General features: G+C 37.0%; 2 protein-coding genes across 2 annotated transcripts; both read left to right on the plus strand.

The window, feature by feature from the left end:
- The first annotated feature begins 10,035 nt into the window (after nt 1-10,035).
- On the plus strand, nt 10,036-11,010 carry LOC145269216 (uncharacterized). The gene has a single exon (XM_080124833.1). It carries the CDS (start codon nt 10,036-10,038, stop codon nt 11,008-11,010), a length of 975 nt encoding a protein of 324 aa, XP_079980959.1.
- A 196-nt stretch (nt 11,011-11,206) lies between these two features.
- On the plus strand, nt 11,207-11,677 carry LOC145269217 (uncharacterized). The gene has a single exon (XM_080124834.1). It carries the CDS (start codon nt 11,207-11,209, stop codon nt 11,675-11,677), a length of 471 nt encoding a protein of 156 aa, XP_079980960.1.
- The last annotated feature ends 1,613 nt before the right edge of the window (nt 11,678-13,290 follow it).

The raw sequence follows: 13,290 nt of genomic DNA on the forward strand, positions 1-13,290 counted from the left end.
TGAGATATAAGTTTTAGCACATCTGCTGTAGATCTAGCAGAAGGGAAACAATATATTATGTCATTAATTTAACGCAGATTCTAGCAACTGACTCATGATGCACAGGAGACTGATTGGTCTGTATTGAGAGAGAGATGACCAATCACCTGAATTTTTAAATACCGGACATGATGATGAAGTTTTCCAGGGTGTTGTAAAACAGTTTTTCTTAAGACAACGCTTAAACAGCTTTGTAAGTATAGGAGCTAGTGCTGGTTAAAGTTTTTTCAGCACTATAATTTAAATGCCACCAGATCCAGTTGCTTTACTGGAATCTAAGTTTTTGATTAGTTTGGCAACATCACACACAAATATTTGTATATTACATAGCATGTTTAAAGACACAAGAAGAAATATGGAGGGTTGGTGGCCCTGCTCTGATAGGGTGGAATTACTTGCAAAGTTCTTTGCAAAGAGTTTGGTTTTGTCCAATGAAGACGAGAGTACCTTGGGCCCATTGATGATGGCTGGGATAGAGCATACGCTTCTATTTAGAACCTTGTTTGTTTTGCCAAACTTGTAGGAAAACAGCTGCTGCTCAGATACTTTGGACTTGGAAGAGTGAGCATACACCTCTCTTACATTCTTTATTACTCTTTGACAGTGGTTGTTGGCAGCCCTGAAGACAGGTTATGTTTCTTACCTAAAACTGCTAGACTTTGGAATTATCTACCGCTTTTCCTGCTTGAGTATTTCGAACATTCAGAAATTTAAATAGTGAATGAATTACGTAGAGGATAACGCGATGGCAAGGGAATAAAGTCACAATATAAGAAACAGTTTAACAAGGGTTTGTTTTGCAAGTGATGCTAGACATCTCTCCATCTATTCAGTTCAGTGTTACATTCATATTCCTCAGTTTGAGCCACAACCACATTCGCCATAAGAGAAAGGTGATAAAGCAGTTTGTCAAAGTTCTCTTTCTAACACTGCAATTATTTACCCAATTTTGTTATGATAGTTTGATCATGCAAATGAATTGTTTAAATGATGACAGTCTTCACAGGCTGCTACATGCTCTTTCTTCTGAAAACGCTTGCCAGTAAATGTTTCTATCAGCAAAAGTAAACAAGGCATAAACTTTTATTCTTTCCATATATTTATTGCATTTTATTTTTAAAGCAATACATTTACATTTGATTGGCGATCCAAGATGTTGTTATTTAGCCCTGAAATGACACAAAGGTGCTCATGGGCAAAACCCAGTTGCAGCTAACTATTAAGTTTTTAAGGTGCTGAGAACTTTTGCTCTTTCTGTATATTGTTTTACATTTACATTTAATAGGCAATCCAAGATGTGAAAATGCCAAGAGCAGATTAAATTAATTGGGTTAAACTTTTCGTTTGTAATTGATTTTTTTAAGCAACGTATTTACATTTAAATGTAAAATGTATATGTCAAGTTGACTGGCGAGTCTGATGAATAAGAAATGGAAATTGATGATACCACAGAGGAAGCAGATAGCAACACAGGATGATATACACACACAAACAGTCCTCCATCATTAAGATTTGGTTTCAGTATTTAATTTATATTTTTCTGATTGTTTCATTTAATTATAGCTTTCTCGTCCATAAATGTTATTTATCATATTTAACTAGTTGATTGCATATATAGATTAGGCATTTGTATTCATTTTCAGTTCGTGAGAGGGGAATCTATCACAATTCTTTCCCTTAAACACCCCAGTTTGACTTTTATTAAGTACAATACTTAATAATTTTTTAAATTTTTTAACGGAGAGTAGAGAACGCATTGTGGATGCGTTGTCAGCAGCTCCGTTACTCTTGCTTCTCTTTTTCTCTCAGTCCTCATTGGGTGATATTTCTGACAAAGAGAGAAGAAAAAGCAATATTATAGGTTTGCAGTATTTTGCACGAACAGTCGCCAGAGATGTCGGAAATTTTCTGTTTCTATGTCTATCCTTGTAGCCATGTCACTAGTAAGGGTGCTGGAGGTAAATGTCTAATCTGAGCTGACTTTATCCATCTGATAGTCAGGGACCCGAACCTTGGATTAACCACTGAGGAGGCTATCCTTTGAACAAGTGCAATGTACTGGGGCTGCTGTATTGCCATTTGGTGAATGGATTCTGGACCATACAGTAACTTCTGGTGGGGCCTCTCGATGCCATATTAGTGGGCAATTGTTACGGCTTTACCTTATCATGTGCTACAAAAAATTTCTTTGTTTCTTTTTCTCTCTTAGTTTCCCTCTCTGTCTTGCTCCAAGCAAGTCTGTCGACCTAGTCCAAAATCCCAAAACTCCATTATGACAAGTTTCAAGAAAAAATACAAAATTAAACCCAGATCTCCAACTTCCAGCATAGGCCCCCACTACCATGTCTCCTTCTTCAACATCAGGGGTCTACGTTCTAATCTTCCAGAGGTTGAAACCCAATTACAGGAGACTAACCCAGACCTGTTATTTCTAAGTGAAACTGGAATTGGACTGACTATTTTCCTAGATGAGTTTGTAATTAAAGGATACTCTTACTTAACTTCCAAATCTGACCCCCAAGATCGCCATGGGCATGGAATATGTGCCTATATAAAAGATGGCTTTCCATGTGCTAGGGATATCTCCAGAGAAGATCCTAACTTAACCTATATGTGCTTCTGGGTTGGACTTGCTCACACTACTGCGTTTATATTTACTCTTTATCGCCCCCATAACAGCGGAGTTACTATCTTTAAAAGTGTATCTGAGAAAATTGACCAAGTCCTATCTGCTTATCCTTCAGCTGATATTCACGTATGTGGAGACTTCAATGTTCACAATGTGGAATGGTTAACCTACTCAAACAAGACTGATGATGAGGGCAGGATCTGCCATGATTTCTCCATTGCATATGACCTCACTCAGATTGTTCACGAACCCACCCGTGTGCCTGACACTGACAGCCAGTATGCGAGTCTACTAGACCTTTTTCTCACAACTTGCCCTGAACTATGTTCAGTTTCCATTCTGTCACCTCTTGGATCTTCCGACCACTCTACTGTATCAAGATAAAAATGAAATGTAATAAGTCCTCAGACGTACCTCTCCATCGGACAGTATATCGATACACTATGACTGACTGGGATAGCTTCCGTACATTTATATCAGATCTACCTCTGTGTTCCATGTTTAAAAAGGATGTTTCCTCTATGGTATCAGACCTGATGGAATGGTTAATTGTAGGTATAGACCGTTTCATACCCTTGAAAAAGTTTCAGCAAAAATCTAACAGCCAACCATGGTTCTCTCCAGAATGTGATGCTGCCATTGCGCACAGAAACTACTTTTTCCACTGCTTCCAACATAATAGATGTATTGAGACTAAAGCCGCTTTCAGGACTGCCAGCAACCATTGTAAGAAAATAATAAAGAATGCAAGAGAGTTGTATGCTCAGTCCGTCAAGTCCAAAGTAGCTGAGCAGCAGCTTGGTTCCCACCAGTTTTGGCAAATAGCAAACAGAATCCTGAACAGAAGCTTGTGCTCTATCCCAACTATCACCAATGGACCTGAGGTAATCTTGTCAGCATCAGACAAAAACTTTGCAGCTAATTCTACCCTTTGCGACCAAGGCCGCCAACCCCCAATATTTCCTCCTGTATCAGAAAACACATTATGTGATATACAAATATCTGTTCGTGATGTTGCCAAGCTAATCAAAAACCTACAGTAAAGCAACCGGCCCTGACGGTATTCCAATTATAATGCTTAAAAAACTTCAACCTGAACTAGTGCCAATACTTACAAAACTGTTTAAACGTTGTCTTAAGAATTGCATCTCATCACTCTGGAAAATCTCATCAGTATGCCCTGTATTTAAGAATTCAGGTGATTGCTCAATTCCCTCTCAGTACAGGCCAATAAGACTCCTATGTGTCATGAGTAAGTTGCTGGAATCTGTGTTAAAAAAAGAAATAATCAACCATCTCAGCAAAAATAACCGTTTTAGTGACACACAATATGATTTCCGTTCTGCTAGATCTACAGCAGATGTGCTTACAGTTATATCTCATAGGATTAGCGAATTGCTCGACAAAGGCAACCATTCTAGGGCAATTGCTCTAGACATATATCATATGTATGGCATAAAGGTTTACTTTACAAGTTCTCAAGCTATGGTATAGCTGGAAATGTCTTCTCAATTATTAAATCATTTCTTTCTGATAGGTTCATAAGAGTAGTAGTTGATGGGCAGAAATCAGAAGCTCACAGTATTAATGTTGGAGTCTCTCAGAGATCGATCCTGGGTCCAACTCTCTTCCTGATCTACATTAATGATCTTTCAAGTCACATCCTTACATCATTTGTAGACATTTATGCTGATGACACTACTATCTATAGTAGCACATCTTAGATCGTAAACGACCAAGTTCTCTCCGATTTTCTCTCCTCTAATTTTAAGCATGTGGTACATGGGGGAAGCATTGGCTGGTTACTTTTAATGCATCTAAAACCAAACTTCTATCTTTACATCATCAACGTTCTGATCCCTATCTGGCATCAATTGAAATGAATGGCTCTCGTCTTGGGGAGGCCTCATGTTTGGATAAACTTCTGGGCTTGTCAACGCAAATGCATAGAAAATTGCACAAGTTCTCTGGTGCACACAAAAATGATCAGGATAATTCATCCTGTGCTCAGAGTGTGGAGGATGTTGTGGGAAAAGTTATCGACTAATGTGTTGGAATATTATCTAAAAGTTACCTGCCAATTGTACAGGAAGTACCAGTGAGTTATCTGTCCCTCAAGAGTATATAAAAAGAGATGGAAAAAGCCGTTTTTGTTTTGAGTGGATCTTAACAATGAATTGTAGAGCCATGTCTTCCATATTTACACGATTTTAGTGTCTTTTGTAAAATATATGAGAAATATTTAAAAAAATAAATTGCTGACATCTACAATGTTTTATCATCAAAACTAAAATAAATTAATGTGTTAACTTTAGAAAACAGTTATTTTGTTTACATAAAATAATACATTTCTATTAAGATAAGAAAAAATATAGGTTTATTAAAATCTGTGATTGTTAATATACAGAAAACTTCATTAAAATTGGGTTCCTAAATTTTGGTGAATTTTTAAATGAAGGGAGAGGCACTTCCTGTTGATTTTTTTTTTTGTCAGTATCGTGTCAGAAACTTTGAGAAAAATATTGAATAATTCCACCCCCTGTCTTTCCAAGCTTATAACTAACCGAAAAATGTAATTCAAACTCTTTTTTTTTTCAATTAAAGGAGCAAGGACTAAGATTTCATTTAAAAAAAAACAAAAAAAAAAACAACGTGGTTTAAAAAAAAAAGATTTTACACTTCAGACTTTACAGGTAAATTTCTAAAAAAACACTACTTTTTTTTAAATTTAAATATATTATTTATTGATCTTTTATCTTCAATATGTGATATATAAAACTTTGGTGAGTAAAATAATTATTTACTTTTTAATAGAAATTTCAAAATGGGGGGACGTGAATTAAAAAAAAAAACGTTTGTCTAAAATATAACATTCGGTTTATTGGAAAGAGCATAACATTTCACATTGACCCTGAAAATACCGTAAAAATAGAATCAATAGAAAAATTTTGATAGATTTTTAAAGTTTAAAAATTGAAAAATACTGAACTCGTGAAATTCAATTAATTTCATTACTGTTTTTTTTTTAAATAAAAAAAATTGTATTTCTATTACTTTTTATGCAATTTTAATAGTTTATTTTGGAAGTATAATCCATAAAGAAAATAAACAACCCACTTTTAAAAGAGAAATTACAAGTTTTTTAATATTTTATTCGCAGTATTGTGTCAAAAATTCCTACAAAAATTCTGATACACCTACAAGTATCAGTATTATTCTTATACATTTTTCCCCCTACATTTTCATTCCAAAAATAAATATTTCCTATAAACATTGAAAATTTCCTTAACATGTTAAATATCTTATTGTGATGTTTTTAGTAGCGGTGTTTTAACGTTTCATTTTAACCGAATCATACCGAAAACTGTTTGTTTCACTTTCCATTCCTGTATTTTGGGCTTGTGATGTTTTCAAAATAAAAATAATTTTGAAGGCACTTGAAAATAAAATAAAAACTTTAAAAACAAAAGTAAACAATAAAAACCCGATTAGAGTGATTTCTATAGAACCATTTTTCGTTTATATGCAATCATGGAATGTTGACTCATTTCTCTATTAAAACAAAGGCAATCATAATGGTTTCGACGCGCCCCTGTAGTAAAACAAAGGGAATCATAATGTAATAAAAAAAGAGCTTCAAAAGCAATTAAATTAATAAATACTTACTTTTTGTTTGGCAATCTGTTTTTAACAAAGAAACAATTATAAGATTAGTTAATTTAAACGAGACGAGTTTGACGGGTGGAAGTCAACATTTTAAGATGGCGACCGGAAAAACAAGTTCGCAGAAAATGAAAATATTTTAAAAATGTTATTGTGATTTCAAGTGTTTTTTTGTTTGTTTATTTTTTGTTGTTTTTTTTTTTTTTTCATTTCATTGTGATTTTATTATTATTATTTTTTTTTTTTTTTTTGTTGCGTTGTGTTGAATTACAAAATATTCTTTCATTGTTAAAAAGTATTGGCGATTACGCATATTGGCTTACTTGAGCGTTGTCACGCCATTGGAAATAGACGTTGATGATCAATATTATTCATTGCCCATTTATTTATTTGTTCAACGCACACCTTTAAGTAAATTAAGTTCATTGGACAGTGGGAAGAAAATACAGTCTTCAGTCAAAACTTCACCGACAAGACAATCTCAGAGTCGACTCACAGTTCAGCAATGTTAAATCGCAATCAGCTCGTTAAAAACAACCACAGTCCTTCAAATTTAAAAGCCGGATGCACCTTAGTGCTATTCTCGTGCGAAACTGAATATGTAGCATTAGTATGAACCTTATCTCGCTACTTACAGAAATGGACGTATATATATTGTGAAAATTTTGAATTGGTTGACTTGCCGAGGGTAGGTCGGTGGGGAAGAAAGGAGTGCTGGTAGCTGTGACCAACACGGTCGGTGGTCCTTTAATCAAAGAACCTGAGTGCCTATTCCTTACAAGTTAAATAGACATTCCAGTCACGCGTGAATCTCGTTGACTGAGAGTTGGAGTAGATATAACGGGGTGGCCGCTCGACTGTTATTGTAGCAGTTGTTGCTGTCTTTCAGACAAATTACACTTCGACCATCGTTACCCATTTGTTACTTTTACAAGGAAAGACTGCTTGTAAGCAACGTCGACATTTCGTTGCAAGACTTAAACTGTCTTTTCTTCCCCTCCCCCTACTCGGCGGTGTGCTAATTCCGACACATTGCAACGAAATTAATGAGTAACAACTTTATTTCTATTTAAATGACTGTCTTTTTTTTATCCGCGTCAGTAACGCACGTGGTTTTATAAAACAGTAATGGCCGTCATCTAATGAAACAAAGTGTAACTGGTTCTTTTCCGTTTTAAAATACATACATTGAAACGAAATTGATTTCTCCTCTTTGGAGTTGGATTATTCTAGTGTTCAACGGAATTTATAACATGGAGGATTCCGTCTCAATGGAGGACCTGAAGCTGAAACAAGAACTTCTTCAAAGAAAAATACTAACTACCCTGGAAGGGTTAGAAAAGGAAGAGAATAGTTCTGGAGAAGTGCTTTCTCTATTTAAGCGAGAAATAAAGGACTGGTTGGAAGAGCTTGAGGGTGTCTCCTTTGGCATGGAGGAACACTTGGCTGCAAGAGGAGAAGCAGAAGCATTGGCAAGCTTAAGTCTAGCTTCGTTCCGCTTTAAATATGAAGCGAGACAGTGTTTAAGTTTTCTGCGGAAAGCGGACCAGAGTGAACACCCAGCAGTTACCTCGATGGAAGATGTTGACTCAACCTCTAGTCATGGCAACTCGGTTACTCCAGAAAATGAGAGATCGCCACCCTTCAAACCAATAGCCCATTCTTCATTTTCTGTGGAGCCATTTAAAACAAAGTTGAAGGGACCACGCTTTGATGGGAAGGACTTCGACACCAACAAGAGGAGCTTCAAGAACTTCTTGACAAAGTTTGAAAATTGTGCCAGGTCCATAACATCAAACACGGAAAGACTATATTTTTTTAGGTGCTCCTTGGAAGGTAGGGCCCTCCAACTTATAAATAATCTCTCCCCCTCTGAAGATAGTTATGCTATGGCCCTTAAGCTATTAAAGGACCAATATTTGGACGAGGAGGAGATAAGAGAAGAAATAATTAAGGAAATATTAGATTTCCAGTTAGATAATTCCAAAAACCTGGAAGGATTAAAAAATTTATGATAAAGACCCAGGCGGATATGTGGGAGCTAAGGGCCTCGTATAGTTGTGACTTATATGACGATAAGTCAGCTGGAGCAATAATAATAGCACAAGTGTTATTTGCGAAATTCACGCCCGAAGTAAAGGGAGAACTCTTACGAATCTCTGGGACTACCTACCCGACATTGTCCACACTATTGAAGGAAACACCAAGAATAGTGAAACAAATGCTAGTTGCCAGTCAGTCGACCAAGGTACTGATGTCTAAACCTGGCTGCAACCTAAGGTTAAGCCAGAGGAGACGATCGAAACTTCGTTTCTTAAAACTTTAAATATCGAATTGAGATCCGAGGTAAGATGCAACTTTTGCAAAAGCAATAAACATTTGTCTGAGAACTGTGGCAACTATACGACCCATGAAACCAGGATAACCCGGTGGAGAGAGCTGCGTCTTTGTTTTCGGTGCCTAAAGAGATCTCACTTGGGGAATATGTGTCCATTAAGGACATCAAGAAAAATTTGTTGCCATAGTTGCAACTCTAAAGGACACATGAATGCTATGTGCTCAACTGTTACGAGTAGTATGCAGGTTGATACCTGCCTACATACAAAAGACAATAATGCGTTCCTTTCTCCCATGATTGAAATAATAGTGCAAAGAGGAACAATTTAAAGACTATATATGGATTCCCCATAGGCCAGTGCTAAAACTAACAGACCAGACTACTACCAATGTGAGACCGGTATATAATTGTTCTTATAAACATAAGGGCTCAGTGTCATTGAACGAAGCAGCAATGCAGCATATCCTGGAGTCCTGGAGTGAACCTGATGAGCGACATGTTAAAATTGATGACCCGATTCCGAACAAACCGATATGTCTTGTTGGCTGACATCAGAAAACATTTCTAATGATTCGTCTGGCATCGGAAAAGGATCGTAATCGGTTTTGCTTTTTTCTGAAGAAAGGTGAAAAATTACATTGCTACAGGTACAAACCCCTTATTTTTAGCTTCAATGCAAGCCCTTTTATTTTAAATTAAGTGTTAAAGTTTCATGCAGAGAAGTTCCCTTTGGATGAATGTTCGGAGGCACTGAAATCCAGTTTTTATGTTGACAACCTAGTGAAAACTGCGAATAATGCAGAAAATCTATCTGATTTGTATATCTCTGCGAGGGAGCGTTTGCAGAAGGGAAATTTTAATATACAGTCTTGCAATTCCAACTGTGTAACACTCCAAAAGAAAGTGGAGGCAGATGGAACGTTATCAGGATTCGACTCTGGTTGGGAAAAGGTGCTGGGCCGGGGTATCAATATGACCCTGTCTAAGATTCTATAAGAGTCTCCCCCCACATCATGCGACTTGGAGGCATCAACTAAGAAGAAAATATTATCGGAGACTTCAAAGGTATTTGATCCTTTGTCTCTGTATCTACCTGTGACAGTACGAGGTCGTTTATTGATGAGAGAAATATGGAGATAAAAACTGAATTGGGATGATATAGTTCCTCAAAGTATAAGTTCAGTTTGGAGAACGTTTGGCAAAAGGCTTATCAGCGTTAGACACTGTATCTTTCCCCAGGAGGGTTATAGATGAAGGAAAGGATACAAAATTATTCTTTTTCTGTGATGCATCTAAAGCCGTATATGGGTTTGTGGTATATGCTGTACAGGATGGAAATTCATCCTTTGTATTTGCCAAAGCGAAAATGGCTCCTTTGCAGGGAAAATACCTCCCAACGTTGGAACTTCTAGCAGTATTTTTAGCAATGAAATTCTTTGCTTTTATAAAAGAGTCCCTAAAGGACATTCCTATAAAAGGCGTCTATGTAATCACAGATGCTCAGGTAGTTCTGTCCTGGATTTTTGCTGACTTCGTCCAAACAAAAAATGTATTTGTACGGAATAGATTGCAGGACATAGCTCAAATATCTGAGAAAGTTAAAACTGATTTTAACATAAGGATAAACTTTCAATACACTTCAACAGATGACAACCCGGCCGATTACATCACCAGAGGTTTGACTATCAAGAAATTTAAGGAAAAGTTTTCTCTTTGGTATGAGGGACCGAAATGGATAAGGCAAGAAGAATCCTCCTGGTGCCATCGGGAGTTGGGTTGCCTTTCTAAAGTTCAAATGAAGCGGATTGGCGCTTCAGTAAATTATGCCGCAGAGAATGAAGTGGCTACATCAGAAGTCAAATTAGAAAAATTCTCAAGTTTAAGTAAGTTGATCAGTGTAACTTCACTGATATTCAAGTTGATCAACAAGTTAAAAAAGAGGGTGATGGATCCTGAGTTACAAGCAAATGCCTACCTGATCAAGACGATGCAAAAACAATCCTTTTCAAGGGAGTTGGACTTTTTGTTAGACCCTGGAGGAAATAGCATGCCTAAACTGATGAAGAATTTGAATCTCTTTTTGGACCACAAGGGCATTATACGATCGATGGGAAGAATAGGAGAATCGGAATATCACTCATATGAGGTCCAAAATCCTATTTTATTGGGAAAAGAGCATTATCTAACAAGATTGATTATTCAAGAATACCACCAAAGAAGTCAACAGTTAGGTTTGGCCACAACATTGAATGAAATACGATTGGCAGGTTATTGGATACCACAAGCCAGACAGGTTGTTAAAAATGTGGTTAGTACTTTGTGTGAAATGCAAACGCTATAATGCCGTTTCCTTTTCAATACCAAATTCGACCAACTTACCAGCCCATCGGGTGAATTTTGTCAGGCCCTATCTACATACCGGTGTGGATTGTATCAGCCATATCTATGTTAAAGGACGAGAAAAAGACTATAAAATGTACATTCTTCTATTTACATGTATGAGTATTAGGGCTGTACATTTGGAACTGGTTCCGGATATGACTGTGAAATCATTTATTCAAGCATTCATTAGGTTCACGAACGTGAATGGAATCCCTACACACCTTTATTCGGATAATGCTCGCACATTTAAATCTGCTGCCAGAATCATTAACCGGGGCATGATAGCGGACGAATTCAAGGAAAGATTTAGCCCATATGACTTTAAACATTGCACAATTCCACTGTTTTCACCTTGGTACGGTGGTAGTTTGGAGAGGTCTATCAAGACCATAAAATCTTGCTTATATAAAGCAATAAGAAGAGATAAAGTAGACTATTTTGGTCTACTAACAATTTTTTCTGATGTGCAAAGGGCAGTAAATAGCCGCCCCCTGACATATAAGAGCTCTGAGGATGATGATCTGACTGTCTTAACCTCTAACTCTCTCATGAATGCGAATGTTGGTCAGGCAATAATAATGTGGTTGGAAAATCAGGACCTGGAAACGATCGATCCTATTAGTTGAAGTGACTTGATTCAAACCCTGCGTTCCCTGGAAGAAAGCCTGACTAAATTTAGGAAAGTTTGGAATGAGGACTATTTGTTGAGTCTCAGAGAAAGAACAATGGGCTTGGCTGATTGTTCTTTTGAAGATAAAGTAAAACCAGAAGATTTAGTGCTCATAAAAAGCCCTCTGAAAACAAGGCCTTTTTGGACCCTAGGTGAAGTTCTACAGCTAATCCAAGGAAGTTATAAATTGGTGCGCATGGTGAAGGTGAGGAAAGGGAATGGAGCTACAGACACATACTATATCAAGCATCTCTTTCCTCTGGAAATCTCTCAACAGCCTGGAGAACCTGACCCGATAGGCATGGAACCATCAAGTTCACAGGGTATAAGCCAGGACCCTCAACGGAGAGAGAGTACTATAATTTGGATCTGTCCTAGCTGTAACAGACCTGAGGATACCAGACCTATGATAGCCTGTGATAGATGCAATGACTGGTTTCACTTCAGCTGTGTGGGTCTAACTGAAGCACCACCAGAAGATGAACAATGGTTCTGTCCGACTTGCAACCCTCAAGGAGTTGTAACTGGTAGACCCAGTTTATCAGGAGTCTAAACAAACTGTTTTATTCTCTTAAAGATGTTTTTTCTTTTGTTGGGAATGTGTGAGAATTTTGAATTGGTTGACTTGCTGAGGGTAGGTCGGTGGGGAAGAAAGGAGTGCTGGTAGCTGTGACCAACACGGCCGGTGGTCCTTTAATCAAAGAACCTGAGTGCCTATTCCTTAGAAGTTAAACAGACATTCCAGTCACGCGTGAATCTCGTTGACTGAGAGTTGGAGTAGATAAAAAGGGATGGCCGCTCTACTGTTGTGGTAGCAGTTGTTGCTGTCTTTTAGACAAATTACACTTCGACCATCGTTACCCATTTGTTACTTTTACAAGTAAAGACTGCTTGTAAGCAACGTCGATATTTCATTGCAAGGCTTAAACCGTCTTTTCTTCCACTCCCCCTACTCGTCGGTATGCTAATTCCGACAATATATATATATATATATATATATATATATATATATATATATATATATATATATATATATATATATACTTCCCTATTAAGATATTTGAGGACAATGAAAGTGCTATTGCACTTTGCAGGGACCCTGTGCGCCAACAAAGATGGCAACACATAAATATAAAATATCATTTTATCACGGATGCCCTAAACAACGGTAACATAGAAATCATTGCTCTACAACAAACATGCTCGCAGACATTATGAAGCAGGGCAATGTTGCCAGCTGGTTTGGCTGCCCCATACCCAGCGTTACCATCTTCAAAGGAAGAAAATTTTAAAAAATATCCGTACACAAGCAAAACTAGAAAAATTTAAAGGACTTTTATTTGAAATTTAGATCAATGCACAGATGCGATGTATCAAAAGTTTTGTAGGAATTTTTGACACCCCTAACACGAAACTGCGAATAAAATATAAAAAAAAAACTCGTAGTTTCTATTTTAAAAGTGGGTTGTTTATTTTCTTTATGGATTATACTGTCAAAATAAACTTTTTTTTTTACACAGTGATCACCACTTATCAAGGCCCGGAAGCCACTCAGGGATAAGGGTTATT

The sequence above is a fragment of the Euprymna scolopes genome, chromosome 45 (assembly GCF_053919585.1).
Source record: "Euprymna scolopes isolate OS-2025 chromosome 45, ASM5391958v1, whole genome shotgun sequence".
In the NCBI taxonomy this organism is placed as follows: domain Eukaryota; kingdom Metazoa; phylum Mollusca; class Cephalopoda; order Sepiida; family Sepiolidae; genus Euprymna; species Euprymna scolopes.